The 22639-nt window shown below is 39.7% G+C and overlaps 4 protein-coding genes across 11 annotated transcripts; 3 read left to right on the top strand and 1 right to left on the bottom strand.

Moving 5' to 3' along the window:
- Positions 1–1461: 1461 nt before the first annotated feature.
- LOC135592764 (uncharacterized) lies at positions 1462–3354 on the top strand. 2 transcript variants are annotated; one of them, XR_010479233.1, is made up of 2 exons: positions 1462–2690; positions 2836–3354. XR_010479233.1 is itself a non-coding variant. In XM_065082422.1 (1 exon), exon 1 carries the CDS (start codon positions 1598–1600, stop codon positions 2546–2548), a length of 951 nt encoding a protein of 316 aa, XP_064938494.1. In that variant the 5' UTR covers positions 1462–1597; the 3' UTR covers positions 2549–2716. The 2 variants fall into 2 exon arrangements, 1 of the variants encoding a protein (XP_064938494.1); XM_065082422.1 differs by lacking the exon at positions 2836–3354 and having other exon boundaries at positions 1462–2716.
- A 4479-nt stretch (positions 3355–7833) lies between these two features.
- Positions 7834–12859, top strand: LOC135592762 (uncharacterized). Of its 4 annotated transcripts, XM_065082416.1 has the most exons (11): positions 7834–7987; positions 8745–8831; positions 9560–9845; positions 10075–10158; positions 10242–10787; positions 11030–11165; positions 11233–11395; positions 11496–11624; positions 11719–11913; positions 12175–12297; positions 12407–12859. In XM_065082416.1, the coding sequence occupies exons 3-11, from the start codon at positions 9584–9586 to the stop codon at positions 12521–12523; spliced, it is 1755 nt and encodes a 584-aa protein (XP_064938488.1). In that variant the 5' UTR covers positions 7834–7987; positions 8745–8831; positions 9560–9583; the 3' UTR covers positions 12524–12859. The 4 variants fall into 4 exon arrangements, with proteins under 4 accessions (XP_064938488.1, XP_064938489.1, XP_064938491.1 ...); XM_065082417.1 differs by lacking the exon at positions 8745–8831 and having other exon boundaries at positions 7837–7987; XM_065082419.1 differs by lacking the exons at positions 7834–7987; positions 8745–8831 and adding an exon at positions 8863–9278.
- A 206-nt stretch (positions 12860–13065) lies between these two features.
- Positions 13066–18751, bottom strand: LOC103997358 (mitotic checkpoint protein BUB3.3). Of its 4 annotated transcripts, XM_009418542.3 has the most exons (9): positions 18527–18751; positions 18304–18434; positions 17868–17950; positions 16724–16978; positions 16419–16491; positions 16023–16103; positions 15863–15941; positions 14390–14490; positions 13355–13550 (listed from the first exon to the last, which is right to left on the bottom strand). In XM_009418542.3, the coding sequence occupies exons 1-9, from the start codon at positions 18629–18631 to the stop codon at positions 13484–13486; spliced, it is 975 nt and encodes a 324-aa protein (XP_009416817.2). In that variant the 5' UTR covers positions 18632–18751; the 3' UTR covers positions 13355–13483. The 4 variants fall into 4 exon arrangements, with proteins under 4 accessions (XP_018674173.2, XP_064938493.1, XP_064938492.1 ...); XM_018818628.2 differs by lacking the exon at positions 14390–14490 and having other exon boundaries at positions 13066–13550; XM_065082421.1 differs by lacking the exon at positions 14390–14490 and having other exon boundaries at positions 13066–13550; positions 18573–18717.
- A 419-nt stretch (positions 18752–19170) lies between these two features.
- On the top strand, positions 19171–21971 carry LOC108953795 (cation/H(+) antiporter 15-like). The gene is made up of 4 exons (XM_018831469.2): positions 19171–19407; positions 19513–20616; positions 20759–21334; positions 21450–21971. Exons 1-4 carry the CDS (start codon positions 19204–19206, stop codon positions 21969–21971), a joined length of 2406 nt encoding a protein of 801 aa, XP_018687014.2. The 5' UTR covers positions 19171–19203.
- Positions 21972–22639: the final 668 nt, after the last annotated feature.

The raw sequence follows: 22639 nt of genomic DNA, 5'->3' as shown, positions 1-22639 counted from the left end.
ATCTTTGTTGTCCCTAAATAGATACAGATAAAATGGCTACCTGTTCTAACCAATAACACCATCAAAACCAATTATAAATCCTGGAGAACAATTTGAGTTTGTCATTCATCAATTAGGTTGTCAGTAAGGCAATAAGAACATGCAAAACTATGAAGTAAATAAAAACAATATATATGTCAAGTCCTTCAAAAAAAAAAAAGGAAAAGATTTATCCTGTGCTGCTAAGCATTAAGTAGGTTTAAATCAAGTCAGCCAAAAAGACTAAAGTTGTCTCCATCAATAATTATTTGATATGATAGCATTAAGTATGGAAAAAGTACAATGATGACTTAAGTACAGTTTGAAGATCTGGTTGTGTTTCTCAAGGACTACAATCCTTATAACAAGTGTTTTACCCTTAGCTGCAGTTATTTTAGCTTGACATATGATAGATTTAATGGTGCACTTATGCCCTCAAGTTTCCTGAAAAGAATAAAAGAAAAGGGCATCTGATAGAAACAATTTACCCATCTCCTTGTTTTAGATTGCTGCACTGCTTGCAGTTATATGAACATGCAGTAGGCAAGGATTCTATCTGTTTGCTTGATTGCATACAGAGGATTTAGATGTCAAGAATATAAGAAACAAGAAAACAGTAATACCTATAAGCTAAGAAGTACACAAGAAACAAAAATGAAATTTATTGTTCTTGTTAGTTCCTGAATTACTTACTGATCAATGAGAACAATTTGTGCCTTTATTCAAAGTTCCAAACTTTCTTTGCTTTCCAGAGCTAATGATGGAATGATGAACTAATACAGGGGAAATGAGTTCTCAGCTTGAACAAAATGGAGTGGACAAAGGTCTCAATCTGTTGGTATGTGCCTACACCATTGATTAGCTGCCTCAGCCACCTTATCTCCATATATTCCTTCAGACAAGTCTTATCTTGAAGAAGACTTCTCTCTTCTTGACATCATTCAACAAGATGATCATAACTCAATGTAGCAAAGGATGATGCCATGCCATCCATGCATGAAGCAAATCAATTCAAGCCAAACCTATCATTGTGCAAACTACCCCTCCCTTTCATGGCATTACAGAGGCAAAAAAATATAAGACAATGGATCTCCAGCTATATTTCTGCTTGAAGAGCTGGGAATCTCATGTGCAGTGACTTGCTATTGTCGGTGTTCAAGACAATATACCAACCATTTTTAAGATATAATTTCCAGATTGAGTGTACCTATCAAATCATTGCTGCTTGTTACATGTCACCAACTCCTCAAAATGCTTCACATCCAATTTCCAGTTCATGATCTTTATTACTACACTGTTGTTAACCTCATGCATTGTTAAGATTATATGGGGCATTTAGAAGGCAGATTAATCTATTCTTCAAATAGAGCTGTTTACTTCATGATTTGTGTAGTATTCATTATCAAGCAATTTGGGTTCTTTCAATGCAAAACACAAGCATTAAAAGATTATCTTAATGCATCTGCCAAAACCATGAGATGCGTAGAACACCCAACTTATATTACTCCAACCCTCCCCGCCATTTCCAAACACTGCCAACATCCATCTTTCGAGGTGGAGATACAGTCCAAAGAGAGCCATGGGAGTTGCCATTAGGATCATGAGGAGATCCATCAATGCCTTCTTCCATGACTACCACTGTTTCACCTCCATTGCTATTCTCCTTGTCTTCCCTGCTTCAGCCTCCCTCCTCCTTTCCCAGGCACCAATCCCTTACTCCACGACAGTCCTCGAGACCATCTCGTCCCGCCTGCGGTCGCTGTTCCAGGCCGCGAGGTTTCCCGTCACCTCCACATTCTTCTCCCTTCTCAACGTGAAGCTCGCACAAACGGGCTTCTCCTTCGTCTTCACGCTGCCGTTCGTCCTCACCTTCTTGCTCCTCGCAAAAGCATCCATAATTCACAACGTCTGCGGCGGCCCTCGCCGCAAACGAGCCCCGCCTCGCCTCTCTTCGGCCCTCCGCCTCTACCGCTCGATCCTCCCGACGCACCTCTTCAACTCCTGCCTCGTTCTGTCCGCCAACGCCAGCGTTTTCGCCTTCTTGTCCGTCGTGTCCAACGCAGTGGACGTTCTCGGCCTCTCGACGAGCAACTCCATGCTTGTTCTCTCTGCCGCTGGTGCTGTTCTCTACTCCATCGTCGTTGCCAACACGACGGTGATCTGCAGCCTGGCGATCGTCGTCTCTGCGACGGACAACTGCCGCGGCTACATCCCAGTCCTCAAGGCCTGCATGCTCATCAGGGGAAGGGTCAAGACTGCGTTATCCCTGGCCTTGTCTGCCAACCTGGGAGTGGCCGCAGTTGAAGCTTTGTTTCAGTATAGGGTGGTGAGGCAATACGATCTTTCGGGGAAAATGAATTCATCTCTTCTCTGGGAGGCACTCTACATCTCTTACGTCCATGCTCTCCTTGTTGCACTCGAGGTGATCATGAACTGCATGTTCTTCAAGAGCTGTCAAACAGATTGCTGCTCCAACTGGAAGAATGGGTATGACCGTCAAGAAAAGTTAGAACCAGAAGAGAGCTTATGATTCCCATGCTTTGGAATAAATGTTGTCAAGCTAAGATCAAATTCCCGTAATGGTTAAGCGATAGTTTGCCTCAAAGGAATTGATGTTCCATATGTTTTTTCCTGTTCATAAGGTGTCAGCTCGAGACATTTAATGGAAACAGGTGAGCGCATTCCCTATTTTCTCATATATTTCATAGTTTCCTGCACTCATCATCTGTAAACACCTCTTGAAATAAAGAACTAAATAGAACTCTGTAAGCACTTCCCTCGTGATACAACTGCTTTTGGTTGGATTACATGACATAGCAAAGCAGCTCAGGGCGCAGATGTTGTGAACGGCTCAGCAATCCTACAAAACTCCTGTTTGTACTAGTGTGCTTGATACCCTGGAATCCTGAATGCCAAGCCTGACTTGTTAGAGCAACTCAGAGTTCCGTAGCATCAGGGTTGAGACATGGAAGACTGGATTGATCGAACACAACAACTTGCATATACTCTGTAATCACCATATAGTCCATGAGGATAGAAAAGAAGCTTGCCCTGTTCTTGGATCACCAAGCCATGGAGTCTCCAGCAATCAGAAAAGAAGCAACAATGACAGTATAAAACCAAGAACATAGTTGGATTTAGAAGATGAAGATTGCTCTATGGCAGATGTCGGATTCGTCTTTAAATTTCTGCGTAGCAAACTACACCAGTAACAGAGCCTTGCGGCAAGGAATCCAATGAAAGATAATAGTAGGATTTAAAGATGAATGAGCTCTTCACAAAGTTAGAGAGAAGCTTAATATGTACTCGTAATATAATCGACAAATCTCCATATCATTTGTAAAGAATGCTTCTTGATATTCATTATATTAATCTAAACTTTGATGATCTGTGGCTTGGCTGGAAAAAAAAGTTGAAATCACTAAATACTTACTGCTGATAGAATATGCTTGCCACTGCCACTGCACAATCCAGAACACTTCACACACTTTCCACATTGCAATGTTATTGATCGAAACTGAAGAACATCATGCAACATTTTTCACATTAACAGTCATGTTTGTTTGAATCAGATCCATTGGGTGTGGTTGCTTAGCATGCGCATCATCTCATGAACAGAGGAGATGCTCTGATCTGTGACAGGACTCCTTATCTACATGTTGAGTTTAATTTTTAGTGAAGAACAAGTCATTTGGCACAGTTCTTCGGAAATTGTGATCAACAAGTCAAAAAAATTTCCCTACTTATGCTGATTCAAACCACTTCTTTGTTAGTGTTTGATTCCAAGTGAATCATAATACCCCAATTGGGGGTTTAGTTCTGCAAAAAAGACCCATATCTCATTGCCACACATGATGGTTGAATACATTCGATTAGATGCCCATAATATCACATATCTAAGCTTGATTAGGTCCATATCAGATGGCCTCTGTGATACAAGATTAAGTGCAGCTTGAGAGACTGTGATGGTTCAAATGTTAACATTATGCTAAAACTAATGCTCAAAATGCCATCTTCTTGTACTTGGCATTGTTCTACCAATCCATTCCTGAAGGAGGGTGGCACATGAAATGAGCTTCTTGTTGACCACCTTCACATGTAGAAGGCCATCAATGAGTGAGTTTATATAAAAATAGAGAGACAAAATCTTAAAGGTGGAAACATGTCTTTAGTGAGCTGCCCACCTATTAAAGCTCAATAATTGCCATGGCATGTATTGGTTGGTCAGGTGTTAAAGCAACCAGAAGAACAGAGGAAGCTTCCATTTTGGTTCAATTAGAGGCCTAATTGTTGATTTGATCTCACACTTTTAAGTACAAATTAGAGGTTTAATTTTTCTAAAAAATATACATACAGAGATTAGAGGTTTATATATAAATTGAGCTCTTTTCTGTTAAGTAATCCAATTTAGAATCTCAGGAGCCACTTTAGTTTTAATTAAAGGATCAAAGACCCAATCCTCTCTTTAATTTTGTTTCCTTAAACTTCCCTCTAATGCTCATCTAAATATTAGCAGATCTATATTCTGTTTGCAGTCTTCTACTCTCTCACCTCAACTGGGTTTTGATGATTCTTGAGAGGTCTGCTCCCTTTGAAGGTGACATGATAGGTAGGAGTCAAGGGAATGAAATGTATCAAAGATCAACAAGCAATTATAAATTCATCAGTTTGGCTAAGTATTGATCCTTAGAGCATGCATGCAAGTATAATCCATCTTTTTGGACCTGCTAAACTATGGACTTGGTCATCTCTTTGAACAGAGTCACATCTTCTTCTCTCTGTCACAGTGTCCTGGGTCGAAAGGCAAACCTGGAGATAAACAAAGGAATCAACTGCTACAATAATAACAATAATAATAGTATGTGCTTAGTTATTGGATGGGATAAACAAAGGAATCATCAAATTAATATGATGAGGGAGACTTTCCCTGGAAGTTTCCAAGAGTCCGCATGGACCACCTCATGCATGAACCTCTCCCTCTTTCATGGTCAATTGCCCCACTCCCATTGTTTTAAGCTCTCTGTGCACCTTGAACTGTAGTTATACCTCACAGATCAATCAGTCAAGCTGTTCTTTACTGCTGAAGTAATCTCGCACATGTGTGACACAATCATCTGAGTTTTCTATTCTAAGCTATGTGATCGTATCTTCTGCATCCAAACACATTGTTTTCTCTTCCCTCTTCCCCAGAACATGAAGCCAATCAACTCGGTGCACAGTGGTGACTTCTTCAAAAGCACGATACTAAGGTTTAGCGAGTCCGTAATGTTAATCTGATGCAGGGACGTAAAAGAGAGGAGAAGTACAGCAACTCGGAATGCCATCGAAAGGTCACTTCCATTCCTCGAACGGTACACCAAAATCGTGAGAAAAGGAAAGACTATGTTCCTGTGAACCGGAAGAGAAGGCCAAGAAGCCCGGAAAACAAAGCTGCAGGTACCACCACCTTATATCATATCATGGGACTGCATTTGCTGTAGTTTTTGAACGAAGAGCAGAGGTTGGATGCATGGGATTCTGCACTCGGAAAAGAGAATGGGAGAGAATATTATATTATTTTTAAATTAAGAAAAATAAAATAAAATTATTGAATCCATATGGAGGTTCTAAATAGAACGAATTCTATGTTTTTTATTATCTTTGAAACGTCTCCATGATAACATAACGAGTCACGACTAAGCTATCAACTTCGACAAATCCAAATCATTCATCAAAGAATTTAAATTAATAATAATAATAGTATTCATTATATTTTTATAAAATTAATTTTAATCTTGTTCAATTTCTTGATTATAACATTTTTTTCAAAACATTATAAGTATAATAAAAAATATTATTTATTGTTATTTTTAAGTTAATAATAATATTTATTCTATTTTTGTATATGAATTGATTTATTATGAGTTTTGAGTCTACTGACTTAGATAGCAATGTTTTTAATAGATTTATAATATTTTGATAGACGTGTTTGGTACATAGATTTTTTAAAATTTATGATAAATAAAGATATATTTTTGAGAGATATGAAAAGAGATACCTAAGTTAAAATAATAAAAAAAGAAATAATAAATTTTTTATTTATTCTCGTAGAGTGTCTCTTGTCTGCCTATCACTCGTGATGCTCTTTATCCTGTTGTCCCTCTTATTATATGCATCTATTTCATCGTTCGTTTTTTCTCGATAAGTGATGACATACAAGTGAGAATAATGACAATGACACATGAGGAATGATAATTGTATGGACGAGGATGATAAAAAAAATAAGAGGATAAATAAACGATGAAGTAAAGGAAAAAAAAAAGTTGACAACGATGAGACAAAAGTCATAATCAAAGAATAATTTTATTTTAAAAAATAAGAGATGCTAAATAAATAAAATGACGTATTAACTGAAAAATTAAAATAAAAATCCTTTTTAGATAATTTATCAATAAAATTTTAAAAAAATATCTTAACAATAAGAAAAAGGAAAACGGAGTGCATGGCATTGCATTAAAGCTTGCATCCTCGCAGTGCAACCATCAGCACCAAATAAAAAAAAAGAATTATGGATCTTTCCCAGCTGATGGGACATCGCATGTCTCTGCTCTTAGGCTTCGCCATCTCCTTCATGGGAAGCTTTTGAGCTGGCATGTCTCAGTTTTTTATACATTCATTTAAAGGTGATGTTGGCTGTCTCACCTCTCAATGCACACCTTTTGTCAATTTGCGAGGTAATGCAATTGGGATGATCACCTGATTCATAATGATGGCAAAACATTAACTGCAGATGAGTCGTACAGGTGAGCGAGCTATTTGCTCTCTCTCTCTCTGGCCACACTAACCCAACCTCGGGTGTTCGGATAAACCAGAGTTTATATTGCCATGACCAAGCATCTCATCAAAGTTTATATTGATATGTAGTTTGATTGGGCGTTTGATTAATTTTCTTTCAACCCATTTACCCTACTCCTTATTCATTATGATGAAATAAATAGCTTAATTATATATTAATTTTTAATTAATTATTTTTAATATTTTTATTCTTATACTTTCGAAAGTTATATTGGGATAAAAATAAATTATTTTGATCATTATAAGGATTAAAAAAATAATTTTATAAAATTACATTTTTTATAAATATAAAGATCTTAATATAATTTTTGAAAAATATGTAAATCGAAATACTAAAAATAATATATAATTAACTCAAGATAAACTCATACTTAATACTCCTCGACCAAATCAAGGATATTAAATAAGTCCAATGTTAATCTTGATTATATATACATGTAAATCTTAATTATTGAGAGAAAATATGGTCAATGCAAAATCCCATTTTATTTTTTATTTATAAAAAAAATGCCTTCTTTTTTCAAATGTGTTCTTCTCCTACTTTTCTGGCAATATTTTCTGGCTGTGCAAAATTAAACTCAAATAGTCAAAGCCATTGCAGAGAAGTATAGTTTGGCTATAAACACCTCATATACATGATCGAAAACAACAAGTCCCAAAGCAGTTTAAGTGCCCACATGAGGAGGATCGCAGATTCGCAAGTGTCTCTCTCTCTCTCTAGACTAAAATAAAGAATGAAAGTAGGGAGTTCAATCCATGAAGCAGAGTATCAAACAAGTTCTGTTCTCCCTCTGAATGGGTAGGTGCAGATTGATGTGATGTGATGTCTTTGTAACACAGTAAAAATCTTCTTCCTTACCACCAAAACTTGTTCTCTCTCTCTCTCTCTCTCTCTCTCTCTCTCTCTCTCTGTAAAATGTGACATAAAAAAAGGTAACAAGGTGGAAGCTTTCCTGCCCCTTCCCAGTCGCTCCCACGTGAAACGGAAGACGCCATTGGCGGACCGCTATAAATTGCGGCGGGCTTGAGCTTGGCCCTTCCTCGTCTCCCTCTCGTCTCCGACGGAAGGGCGGCACCCGCCGGCGGTCTTCCATGCCAAATGTTGGGATGCAGGCTGCAACCCGAAGGCTTCAAGGTCTCGTCTTTGTCTCTGCGTGTCCTTCAAAATCTCTCCTTTTCTTTCCATTCGTAATCATTTTTTGGGCTTCGTCGTACGAATGGAATCAAGAAGCTCTTTGTTTTTCTGTTTCCATTGAGATTTTTGTTGCCGATCTGTCTTTCGATTCAAGATACGGTTTCCCTTTTCCTCTACCAGGGATCTTGGGGTTGTTTCTGTTCTTCTATTGTGTTTGATGCAGCTGTTCTTGATGTGTGATTTCGTTGTTCGTATCCTTCCTTTCCGCACATCCCTTCCATGTTTTCTCTCTTCCCATTGCCATCTCCGAACTGGGCCATGAGTCAATCTTTGTCAAGTTGTCTTGCAGTTCTGATGTTTCTGTCAAAAATAGTAGTGGCAAGGGCCAAGTCAACTTCTTGATCCAATCCAACAACTAATTCGTCGAACTGATACGCTCGGAATGTTTCTTTGTCTAAAAACTGGATCTTTACTTCTCTTTTCTTTTTTTGGTTGGTTTTCTTAGTTGTTCGTCTATCCGTTGTGAATTTTATTAGGATATTTTCCAGATCTTTGACATTGCCATTCCTTTTGTTTTGCTTTTCCCAAAATATTCCGAGTAGTTTAGCACGCGGATTCACATCTACTCGGTTATACGTCGCAGACCCCAATAAATGGTTGGGACATTGTTTGGTTGTCGATGCGTACCGCATCGAGTGTCTCCGGACTTGAATTGCTTTCCTGGAGTAGACTGACATTAAGGATGTGGATTTTGCAGCTTCTCTAGCTCTCGAGATGTCGTATTAGATCTCTTCACAGACTATACCAGCTCGGTTTTCCCGTTTGTTTCTCCTGATTGTTCAAGGTAGAGTCTTTCTGCTGCTTCCCTTATTCTAGTAGAGAATTACGTATAACCTGGAAAATTTGTGTTCTTGTGGATCTGTCTTGTGCATTGAACATGATTATTTTGCATTAATTAGATGTCTGCTGGTAAAGATTATTGAATATATTACTTGATTTTAGTGTCATTTCTCTTGTTACTAGTGTTGACCTGAGACTTGGGTGATGGAAGCTAAATGCCTTCTATTTTGTGATTTGATCTACGGCCTTCTTGTAGTTTGGTTTTAACTTGGGCATGATTTTGCTTTTACTACTCAACATGTGACTCTTAATTTGTCACTATCCCTCTTTTTTCTTGGAAGGTCCCGTGAATACCCCTATAGGATAAGGCTTCCTTCTGTGTCTGTGATGTGCTTTCATTGGTTGAGGATAGGGCTGAGATGGCTGATGTTTTTCCCCTGCTTCTCTTATGGTTAGAATCCCCTGCGATCACTATCAAGCTTGATCAAGGTTGTCTGTGTGTGTGTGTGTTTTACTAATGTGTATTTTATCCTGATATTTGTTGCTTATCATTCAGTGTCACATGCTGATATGGATCACCAAAACATGTGAATAAAGTTAATATGTTTTGTGTACTTCATCTTACAAGATCCTGCAATTTTGAGAAATTACCTTTTCTCTCGCATGCATAAAAATTGTATATTTCTTCAAGGAGGGTGACACAATCTGATAAGCACTCATCGTTGTTATTAGGCCACATAGTACTAATTCGTCGTCATGGGTACCTGTATGTCAACATCGAACAGAAGATCTAGGTCACGGAAGTATTCTATTCGGTGGAGAAAATGCCGTGGAAAGATTTCAGCATCAGTTCCTGATGCACCCGCAACTAGGAAATGCGATATAGCAAATCATCTTCCTCACAGTCACTTCGTTCATGTTAAGACTGCTGCAACAACTCGCCGGAAATCTGAGGTTTCAAATCTCGCGTTTCATCTTACTCAGTTGCAATGGCATCACAGTCAGATGGAGAAAAATGGTACGGGATTGCTTCAGATGGTTTCGAGCTTGTCATTCTTCTGTTATTTCAGTTTTCACCTTATTCTTGTTGTTTGTACACTCATCCATTGAATTTAGATTTTGCTTTTATATATATATATATATATATATATATATATATATATGCTGAATCTGCCATCAAATTTTCGACTCACTCTTCTTTGATTGGGAATATAATTGCAACTGACAGGGTCATGATATTTTTGCAGGGTTATGCCCAGAAGAAGTATGGTTTGACTCTGTCAGTGTTTTAGAATCTGAATCTGATGATGACTTTAGTAGTGTTAGTGGAGGTATGGATTTGCATTCTTCATCTTGATCAAACAGTGGTAACTTCAAATGAGCAATATTTCTAAGTACTTGTTATTTGCTGTAGATTGTCTTCCCTCGGTAAACGGTACGATTGGGACCCAAATGCTGCAGCATGAAAATGCTTCGCTCGTAGTGGATGAGGCATGCAAGTTTGAGGAATTTCACGACAGCACATCAATCTCTTTGGGATTTGAACAGCACACTGAAGCAGATGGAATCAGAAGTTCTAAGCTCTCAAGCAAAGATGAGTTTGAAGATACAGATAGACTCAAGATTATTAACCCGCAAGGCTCTGAATCTCAGTTGGAAAAGGTTAATGAAGGAAAGCTTAGGAACCAGATCGAAAGTTCCAGCAAAGTGAAAAAGGTCTTAGAGGATATACGTGGTAGCTTTAAAGGCTTGAAAGAAATAATACACGACACAGAGGAAAAATTTCGTGAAAGCACATTGAAGCAGTTGACTTCATCTTGTGCACCTCAGTTGGTTCCTTCGATTAGCTTTAACGATAAAGAAAAACAGTTTCCTAGTGCTAGCCCACAGTGTCTGAAAAGGAAGTCGGCAGTGATCAGGCTTTCATTTAAGAGAAGATCAAAAGATGCTACTGAATTCTGTAAGTGGACTCATGCTGTTTCTTGTTAATTCATTTTGTCTTGTTGAAAAAAATAACTATTACTGGCTGATATTTGGGTACGAACATGTTATTTCTTTTGTCATATTTGTCAATTGTTGAATAATAATTTGCATGTAGACATCTTTAAGTTCATGACAGCATATGACAGCACGTAGTTCAATTGTACTTAGTAACTCCTTCAGAATTCAAAATGATGATTATTATGGCAACTTTTTTCATAGGTGCTTCCAAGAAATGCCTATATCGTCCAATGGCAGGACTATCAGTTCCATGCTCAACTGGAGAAAAGCCATTGCAAGGATGCTGGTCAATTCTTGAGCCATCGTCCTTTAAGCTTCGTGGGGAGAGCTACTTCAGGTTGCATTCGAGCAACCGATGTTTCTAATCATTTTTGTTTTTGTTAACTCATAATGTTCTTTTGCAGAGACAAGAAAAAATCCCCTGCTCCACGACAGACTCCATACACTCCGATTGGTGTCGATTTGTTTTTGTGCCCACGTAAAGTGAACCACATTGCTCAGCACATTGAGCTTCCTTCTACGAAGGCGCACGAGAAAGTTCCCTCCCTGCTAATTGTCAACATCCAGGTATCTTTTCACATCTTTGATGACTAACTTGGTCTCTTGTTTCTTTTCAAAAGAGATGTTCGATGAGTTAGTATGTTGAAACTTTCCTTCAAATTGACAGCTCCCGACTTATCCTGCTGCTATATTTCTTGGTGATAGCGATGGGGAAGGGATGAGCCTTGTACTATACTTCAAGGTATCAGACAATTTTGACAAAGAGATTTCTACCCAATTTCAGGATAGCATTAGGGTAAGCTGCTTCGAATTTATTTCTTGCATTAATATCGTTGTTAGGAAGTGTTCATCGGATCCTAATTATGATATTATTGTACGGTCCTCTGCAGCGACTAGTAGACGATGAAGTAGAAAAGGTTAAAGGGTTTGCAATGGACTCAACCATTCCCTATAGAGAAAGACTTAAGATACTTGCTGGATTAGCAAATCCCGAGGATCTACACTTGAATAGTGCAGAAAAGAAGCTTGTGCAGGCTTACAATGAAAAGCCAGTGCTTTCACGCCCTCAACACAATTTTTACCAGGTAACTGATGACATACTAGGCTTTTTTTTTTTTCTTTGCAGTATGTGGTGCCTGCATATGCTAGATTTGTGATTCCAAACATATTTCCTAGTTGAAAGAGAGTAATTTCTTGTAATGATGCATTCGAGACTTGCTGTTATCCCATCTAAAAGTGATATGGTTTCGACTGTCATGAACTTTTTCAACCATGACTGGGTAATATACGAGTTTTATGGGTATAGACAGGTATAGAACTTTTCACGAAATGTTTTCTACGCACAGGGTTCGAATTACTTTGAAATTGACCTGGATGTTCACCGCTTTAGCTACCTATCGAGAAAGGGATTCGAAGCATTTAGAGAGCGATTGAAGCATGGAATTCTTCATCTGGGTTTAACCATCCAGGTATGACATATACATACTTCCAGCTTCAATTGATGTGAAACTTGCAGCTTGGTTATTTGCAATATTCTAAACTTAAAAAAGTTCAACTGATCAAGAGAAACCGATGCAGGCACAGAAGCAGGAGGAGCTACCAGAGCATGTCCTCTGCTGTGTGAGGTTAAACAGGATCGATTTCGTGGACATCGGGCAGATGCCAGCACTCATGACGGTTGACCATGACATGTAGGAGCCGATTAAGCTGTGCGAAAACTTGTATAATTGGTCAATTACAATTGATCCACAGCAGACATTTTGAAGAAGGATGATAGTTTCAGCAGGCCTTTGATTCATTCAGATTGGCTGTGGCATATGTTCTCTACAATCACATTGAGATGAGAACTGAGCTAAAAATGCACTTAAAATTAGTCAGGGATGTAGGATAAGAAAACCCGAAAGGGAGTGTTTTTTATAAGATTATCTCTGTTGAAACTAGAAAATTTCATCCTTATGATGTACATATGGTCTGAACTGCAACTTTTTTCTTTCTTTTTCTTTTGTTCTGGAAAGAGGAGATTAACTCTCAGTTCTAGTATCTTTTTTTTCATGTCCACCAGACCTTGTTAGATGCTGAAACCAAGCAATTGACAGTGTAAAGAAAGCATTTCCCAATGTTAATTGAGAATTATTATTTTTTGGGTTCTTAAGCCATGTATACCATAAAAGTGTAAAACATTAACCTTGACATTGAAATGGAGTCAGCAACAAAAAGCAGCATTATTTGGTCCCCAATCTTAATTCAGTGAATTGGCTCAATGTGATTCTACAAACAATACTTGGAAGTCTACTGATGCAAGCATCAAATCTTTTGATTGAACACATTCTAAAAGGTTAAGCCAATTGAATGTACTCTTAAACCTGTAGCATACATCAACAAACTGGAGAGAAGGATGAGTGGTACTTCGGCTATTCAAGCACCAAGTCATCTGAAAGAATTGGAACAGTATACAGTTAATACAACAGAAGCTGCCTCCAATTGCTTTGCCGGCCGAGACAGAGACTCCAACAAAGAGGACAAGGGTTAGTGTTCTTGCATCACATACTTGACACAGAAGTGTCTGTTCTGAAATAAGACAGACATGGAAACATACAACAATCCCCTCACTGTAACTCGACCTGAAGACATACAACATGTGCACATTGCTGCCATCTAAGATAGACGAGATGGTTTTGCAATGTTCTCCATCGCGTGAATGAATATTTGAGGAGCCTCTTCTCTGGTAAATAAAGGTCAAGTTAAAGATGATTTCTATAGTGAAGACTAACTATCAAAACAACAAAAATAGACTGCTATCTGAGTAAACACCATCACATGCTTTACAATTTTCTCATGCATTGAGGGAAATGATACTGTAAATAACACTTGTCAGAAAAAATGAAACGCAACAAACTTCTAGCGAGCTCAACATATTTATTATAGACAAACAATGATCATCGAGTAAATCTGCATCATAAGATGTACCAACAAATCTATGATGTTTGGGGTTCTTAAATAAATGTTCTCTAGACAGGAATCTAGCAAAGCTTTCTCCAATCGTTTTATTCCTTTCTGATATTTGAGTTTTAGGTTCAGACTCATATCTGATTTCTATCAGCAGCAAACACACTAAATATCCATATGCCAGGCCATAAGGATGTGAATTATTGAATGCACTGTAACAACTGAAATCAATTAGTTGACAATCCTCCAGTAGAGTGATTAGACTGGATGGTCTACCTCATCTAGCAACGCTTTCAGAGAGAATGATTAACTTTCTACATCAAGGACCTAAATCACACCATTCCTCTACTTGGTCTATTAAATTATTCATCAGGCAAAACTAACAAAGAGAAAGTTTCCCAGAGTGTATACAAATTTTTAACAAAGAATTAGACTTTTTGGATGAGTAACAATATGAGATAAGAACTTAAAACCTGAAATCAAAATATATTAAAAAAAGAAGCCTCTTATAAAATAATATTAGGCAAATATTTGAATAAGTAAATCATGCATTGATTGTAGTGAAAGTTAGTAAAATGAACAAATCACAAGAAGTAATGAGATACGGAAACTAACACTTCACGTGCTTCTTGGTATATGCAGCTAGATGATACAGCCAAAAGCTGGCCGCTGTGGTTATATGATAAAGATGCAACACTACATGGATATCTTGGAAGCTGAAAAAACCAAAAACAAAATTAGGCCACTTCAAAAAGAAAAGGACAAAACCTAGTCTGACATAAAATAACAGGACAGAAGGATAGTTTTGTGTATGTAGCATGTCCTGGTCCTTAGAGAAATCCAAGACACTTCATTTGTGCAGGTTGATCAAAAGGAATATTATTAAATACTTGTACTACTGCTACTTGATAAGGGCACATATTATCAGATGAAGATCTTGATAAGATAACCATAAGAAACTTTCTAGATGTAATGGGATAATGCAAATGCAAATATATATTTCCAGAGGATACATTCTTGTTTTTTCCTGCAGTCTAATTCAACTTATCTGAGGCTCAAGGCACAAGAATGAAGGAAAAAAAAAAAACATTCCACAAGTTGTCAGAAACTGATCAGTTCCACAGTTGTTAAAATGCTAAAGGTGAGCATAGGCAGTAATACCTCAAAAAGCATAGGTTGGAAGGCCTTGGTGCACATGCAGGTAGAGAAAATACCTTTATTGTATATAATCTAAAATATACATATAAAAAATCCATACATTTATTATAGTATGCAAGTTCATATTCAGTGTATGATATAACATATGTATTTCTTGACTTTCCGTTAGATAAAATAAGGTGATTCTTATCACTCATCACATTGGCACTCCAATCAAAAACCGAATACATGTTGAATTTCATGCTGATGAACCTTCAAGAAACTAAAATACATTGAAATAGAAACAAAACTACAGCTAAAGTTTTAATTATAGGAGTTAACATACATATCATGCACAATGGAAGAATTACATGCAGAAATTTATTGAATAACTAGTTCCGTAGTAAATCACAAAAGCAGGGGAGAAAAAACACTTTTATTAATGTCGCATTACTCTAGACGATACGTATTTTTTACTAATAACTATTTGTCAAAACTAAATGGCCACCAAGAGAAAATTGGGTCTAGGTTAAGGGCTGAGTCAACAGTTTGGACACTTAAGCAATTGGCTAAACTAAAATCCATCACGGCAAGTACCTCTGTGAAGTAGCTCATATACCTAGGTGCATCTGCCTAGGAGTCTAGGCAGAACATGGCAACATTTATCATTTCAATAGTTCAATTGGTATTCTTAGGTAATTGTTGATAGAAGTGAAACCAAACAGTTCCATGCACCTAAAATATATATATGCTGGCATGTGTTATTTGAGATATTATAAGGTCATAAAACACTTTAAAATCTTCAAAACTATATCTGAAGGACATGTAAATAGCAAAGCAAAATACTCCAAAAGACAAAGCAAAGTTCCATTAAGAATTAATGTTGAGGTTGTTAATGTAACTGGCACCACAGATGAACCTGCAATTAAATTATTAAAATAAAAGGCTTACCTCATAGAGTCTTTTCTTGCTTTGGATGTCCCAAATAATAGCATATCCTTCATTATCACCTGTCACAAAGGTATCAGAGCTGGAGAAGCAAGAAATCAGTCAACTAATCAAATATATGTGAATATCACTGACTTGAACAAGCAGGAAATTGTATATGTACCATGGATGGAATCCAATGTCATTTACTGTAACCAAGTGGCATCTTCCACTTTTTGATTTTGGATGACAGCGGAATACACACCTACTTGAAATGGGACAGAAGTTAATAGAGTCAACAAATAGAATTCAGCAACTCGGCATCCCTGTGTTCTTACATTTAGAAGGGTGTATTCCTATGTTAAAACTATTGCATCAGAAAAACTAAGACTTCTTAAGCTTTTAACATCCAGCAGTTTATTGAACTCCCAACTGCAGAGATGCCAACCTGGCATCGAACTAAAGTCAACAATAACATGTGAAACAACTTACTCATGACTAAGCAATGAAAGTTTTTGGGCGCTGACAGAAGGCTACCATGGCATACAAACTAATGGATAAGCAAGAACTGGAAACTAACCCCATCTCATGTGACTTTGAAGGATCAAAATACTCTAGCGCAACACATCCATCAACTGAACCAGATGCATATCCTGAAGATAATAATTAACTTTCAGTTGTCAATATCAGAAAAGAAATTTGATGAGAACTCTAGCATAAGACTCAAATAAGAAAATTGAATAATTATTTTAGCATTCACGAGGAGAAGATGATGTTTAATACAACTTTCAATAATCAAGTCATTGTTTTTCCCATAGAGGAGGAGGCATTAAGATAAAAGTTGCTGTTTTATATACCACCAGAAAGAACAAATAGATTAAGTACCTTCACAGCTAGAAAATGAGCGGACACATCTTATTTGATAACTCATAGAGGATTCTTTTATTTGAACTGGCACCCTTAAGTTTCGCAAGTCATAGACATTTATCTGTTTACCAACAACAGCTACTAGATAAGTCTGGCAAAGCGAAATAGACCATATGTCTGAATATACCACTTGTGTGCATCCAGCATGTCCATTTTTCATATGCAAGTCCCAGAACATCAACTTCTTATCTAAACCAGCTGAAATAAATTGACCTGGAAGCCACAAAATTGACTACAAATTGTTGACTGATACTTGAGAGAAATATAATTAAACCAGAACTTTTAAACATTTGATAACACCAGTAACTGCAACAAACTTGGTGAAAGTTTCTGAAACTTCAACTGTAGGTAACCATAAATTTCCAGGTTAATTTTTTTTTTCTTCAATACCCATAAATCAGATGCTTGAATAAATATAGTTTAGAAAAGTGTCTCAAGGAAATTTCTTACAGATAAAAACTTAGATAATTTATTTCTTCCAATATAGCAAAGAATAAATCAACTTATATTCATGAGAATGTAAAACTTAATTGATATTATATAAAACAACATTATATTAGATAACAAATGGACTCCCTTAACCAAATTGTCATCAACAACTGTAATAACAACTGGTGGTTGCATAACGTAAATGGATATGAGTCCAAATAAATCAATCCAAAAGACCAAATTTATAATTCATATGGTATCCTTGTGACTGTCAATCAAAAACATGATGATCTTTGAATGAAAGGAAAAAAAAGCAACCATGTATTGCTTAAATCAGGTTGCAAGTCGTGCTCGAGAAACATGTGCAATTTCTGCCTGATTTGAGACTAAATAGGAAAATCATGGAGACAGCTAGCAATTTCCAGAAGTCAAGTATTGTTGGGTTATTATTTATTCAAGTGATGAATGCTATGTTCAAACCCAGAAGTCAAGTTGATCTGCTCTTTAATGTTTAACTAGTAGGCAGCAAGTTTTTGCTTGTTTCTTCACATGGATCATTGAACAGCTGTATAGCTACTGTCAAAAACTCTGCTTCTTTTTTATCCGTGATGAAATATCAAGTAATAAAATTAGAGTTTCTAGAGCATAAAAAGGCAAATAAACAGTAGTTTACCAGTTTCCTTGGAATGATCAATGCAAGTGACTGAATCATCATGATTTCCCACTATGGTTTGGGTCTCTGAACAGAAGTCATACCTGAGGATGTTTTCCGAAAAAACATATATCAATTGAATACGAATCATCACTCGATTAGGTAAAAAATAACTGATAGAAGGAATGGTCAGTCACCCCTGGCATTTTCTCCTTTCCACAAAATAAATGGTTGTGAAGATTTCATATCCCTAGTTGTCTATATATAAACAAAGTCCTTGATAACTGAAACAAAGATACCAACTTAATAGATCTATGCAAAGCCTCTTGTTGGATAAAAATTCAAATTTTCCTCAACGCCTCTATGTCTCGTGAAATAACTTGCAATTTAACCAACAAGTATATGCATTCATATGAAAGAAACATAGCGGATTCAAACAGACAAATTGCAGGCTCACCTCCGAATGCAGCCGTCGGAACTGGCCGAAAGGGCAGCCTTTTCGTCCTCAAAACAGCAATCAAGAAGTGCTCCATCTGAAGGAGCTCTCACTCTGAGCACGCATCCATCCACATCAAACAGCCTAAGAATCTGCACGCAACACAAACCCAAAAAAGAGCCCGGTAAGTTAGATCGAATCGAGAGGGGGGTGGCCATATGACGGCGGCGTAGTAGTAACGGACGGAGTCCCAGGAAGAGATCAAGAGGTTGTTGGATCCCGGAGCGAACCGGATCCTGGAGACGGCATCCCCGATCGGCTCCCCCAGCTGCACGCGAGCTCCGTCCATGGGATCAGCACGCTTCTACGCGAATTCCCCGACCCAATTGCTTCATTCGCCGCGGTGCCACCGGCTCCAAAGAGAAGAAACCCTAGATTTGCATTTGGGACCGACGCGATGGCTCACTCTTCCCGCCAAAACCTTTTCCACTCTGAATTAAAACCGGACCGGTCCGAAACGCCATCGGTAATTAAACCGGACTAGTCATGGGACGGTTCGGGGAGACCAGCGTAAAGCTGATATTTACAAGTTCATTATAACGTTCTTTTGTAACAGAGTTTTATGTAATATAACGTGCGATGTATACGTTATTTTTTGGGCCAATAGGATTGATTACATTCTAATTTTCAGGAAATCAATATTAATGGGAATCCATTACCAAGTCGGATTGACGGTGTTGGATTTTACTTGTCATTAGACCAATAGGTGCCAAGGGACTTTTGCCAGACTGTTGACCAACTTTTTCTCCCCTTCGCTCGTCCCAAATCTTAAATTCCACCTTTCTTCACCTCTTCTGCCTCCCATGTTGCTTGAGGTGGGATCTCAGAAACTGGGCTCCTTCAGGTTTGAGGAGCAGGGGAATGGCGGATGTTCACATTTTCGGTGACGAGGGATGTAAACAGCTACCCGCTCTCTTCTCCAATGGCGTCTTCTACCAAGATAATCCCGTCGGCCATGTCTTCCCCCTTTTCTTACTCCAGATAGTCCTCATCGTCTTCACGTCCCACGCCATCCACCTCGTCCTGCGCCCCCTCAAGCAACCTCGCGTCGTTTCTTACATGATTGTAATCCTCCATCTCTCTCTCTCTCTCTCTCTCTCTCTCTCTCTTGCTAATGCGTACTTTCGATTAACTTTTGTCTTATACTCGTAATCTCGATCATTGTTGCAGGGTGGAATTCTTTTAGGACCAACATTTCCGTATCTACTAACTCGAGCGTTTACCTTGTCTCATTATATATTCGCCCTCGGTGGCGCGGCACCCAACTACGAGGACGTCAAAGCAGGGTATTTGGATGTCGTTTTCCGGGATGAAGGGGTTTCCTTGCTGCGCACCGTAGCGTATCTCGGCCTCGACCTGCATTTCTTCATGATCTGTGTCAAGACGAACCCGCGCCAAATGCTGCAGTTCGGGAAGAAGGCCTTTGTCATCGCCGTCTCTGCGGTGGTCGTGCCTTTGTTCATCCTTTCCCAAATGAAAAGCTTGTTCAAGGTTCAGCGAGGCATTGTCATAGAGGGCATCGGCTCACGCCTAGCCCTCGACTATATCAGCATGGCCGTGAGCATGACCACGTTTCCTGTGGTGGCCGACATCCTCTCTGAGCTCCGACTGCTTAACACCGAGCTCGGCCGCCTCACCATTGCCGCGTCCATGATCAACGACATCGGCACCAGCGCTTGCTTAATCATCAGGGCGTTAGTGAGGAAGTGCCTACGAATGCACCTCAGTTTTCTGGAAGCAGCACAGAAGATGACGGGCTACATCTTCTTGATAGTGCTCCTCGTCTTCGTGTTCGATCCATGGGCACGGTTGATCGTGAGTCGCACCCCGAAGGGTGGCCGCGTCTGGGAGGGGCACATCTTGATGATAATGCTCGCCGCGTGCGCCATGGGCGCTTTCAGCGACGCCTTCCTGTTATCACACTGGGAAGGGCCAGTCTACATGGGGCTCCTCATGCCCGACGGGCCGCCGCTGGGGACGGCGCTCTTGGATCGGGCAAACTTCGTCCCCACGGAGCTGCTGCTTCCTCTCATCTTCTTGAACGCCGGCAGGTGGATCGATTTCACGATGATCAACCACCCTACGGTGTTTGTGGGGCTGGTGCTGTACATGTTTGCAGGGTACGCCGCGAAGGTCCTCGCCGTGATGGTGCCGGCCATATACTGGAACATATCGGTTCGCAACGCTGCCATGCTGGGCCTCATGCTCAACTTTAATGGCCTCGGGCAGATCGCCAGCTACATGACCTACGCAGATCAATATTCCGAAAAAGCTGTACGTGTGGTGCCGGACACCCATTAACGCTCTTTTCTCTCAGCATTGTATTCGGTCAAGACAAACCGCTTCCACCGTGCATCTATTGCAGCAGCCCAGTCAGCAAGTCGATGAACGCTTATGTGGTCAATTTATGTCGCAGTTGCTGTTGCCTCAGGCCTATGTGGCGGCCATACTTTCTTGCATGACTATGACGGTGATAAGCTCGACGCTGGTGGCCATCTTCTACGATCCGCTGAACGCCAGGCATGTCATGGGGTGTCGAACGGTGCAGCACCTGGAGCCGCAGGCCGAGTTCCGCCTGGTGGCATCGCTGCTTGACGAGGAGCCCGTGGCGCTCTTGCTCGACCTCGTGGAGGCGTCGCGCGGCGACGAGCAGAGCCCGATGTGCGTCTACGTCCTTCACCTGACGGAGATCATGGGGCGGGCGAGCTCCAGCCTCATCGCTCACAAGAACAAGAAGGGCAGCATCGACGCGCGGCAGATGGACCGCCTCCACAGCGTCTTCATCAACTACGAGCAACTGAAGGAGGGGATGGTCGTCGTCCAGCCGTTCACTGCGATCTCTCCCTACAAGACCATGCACCACGACATCTGCTCGCTCGTCATCGAGAAGAACGTCCACCTCGTCATCGTCCCATTTCCGAGGAAGGAGACTGGGGCCAACGTTGAGGTCCATCGGGCGGCTCGTAGCATCATCCCCAATGTACTGTCTCAGGTGCGGATATGTTCCTCGTCTACGTACGGCGATTGACTGGATTTTTGGGCGGCTATCAGAGATTGTGGCAGGAAACTAAAAGGATTTACATGATTCCTGATATTTGCATCTGTAGGCTCCCTGCTCGGTCGGTATCCTCGTCCACCACCCGATCACCGGCTTCGGGCAAACCGTGCCGCGGCAGTACCGATACCACATCAAGATCCTGTTCTGGGGTGGCGCCGATGACCGGGAAGCACTGTCTTTTGGCGCGCGCATGGCGCGGCATGTAGCCGTCACCACCGTAGTCCTCCGCTTCCTCCCGGCCGTCGATCGCGAGATGGACGAGGACTTTCTCCAGGATGAAGATCTCTTCAACGAGTTCAAGACCGAGCACGCGGGGAACAAGCGCGTGGAGGTGGAGGAGGTGGCGGTGAGCGACGTCGAGGAGGCAGTCGCGGTCATCAAGTACTTCGAGAAGGACTACGACCTCGTGATCGTGGGCCGGCGGCAGGCCTGGAACTCGTTGCTCAGCGAAGGAATGGATGACTGGAGCGAGTCACCGGAGCTGGGAGTGGTGGGGGACATCTTGGCCTCGTCGGAGTTTGCCAACACCTCGTTTTCAGTTCTTGTAGTCCAGCAATATGTACACAAATAATGGGTGATTTTTCCCAATATAATCCTTCACCTTATTTTGATTGTAGTCTAATATACGAGAATCGCATGCCATATATGACGTCACAAATTAGATATACGGTATAATGTATTTGAGAGTTAAGATATATTTACAGAGAAAACATGCAATCAATCATGGAGAGATCTGCGTTGTCAGTTGGATGCATTTGATTTAGGAGCATGATGGGGTGATGAGAATTGCCATGAGAAGCGATCGTGTCGGCCGCCATGATTGCTGCTGCAAATGTACAACTCAGCTCGAGTTGCAGCTTTACTTCTTCGGTTTTCCGTCGGCATGATAGAATCAATCGGATTGGCCCCATTCAAAGATATATATTTAGCTCCAACTGTTTCTCACTCGTTTCGTCTTTCAAATCAGTGTTTTCTTTATGATTCGTATAATTCCAAGTTGATTGATTTAAAAAAAAAAATATTAAAACTCTTTATATTTACGAGAATGAAACATTAAATTTTTATATAGGATTAAAAAAATAAATTTGTAGAATTAAAATTTTAAAATATATTTTACTTTTGTAAATATAAATATCTTAATATTATTTTTAAAATTATAGAAATCCGATCGAACTCAGAGAGTAAATATACTGATCGTATGTTTAATATAAAATATATAAATATTAAAAGTATTAAAGT

This window comes from Musa acuminata, chromosome BXJ1-9 (genome assembly GCF_036884655.1).
Source record: "Musa acuminata AAA Group cultivar baxijiao chromosome BXJ1-9, Cavendish_Baxijiao_AAA, whole genome shotgun sequence".
NCBI lineage: Eukaryota > Viridiplantae > Streptophyta > Magnoliopsida > Zingiberales > Musaceae > Musa > Musa acuminata.
The sequence above is the reverse complement of the archived record's forward strand: the minus strand, read 5'-3'. Positions and strand labels throughout refer to the sequence as shown.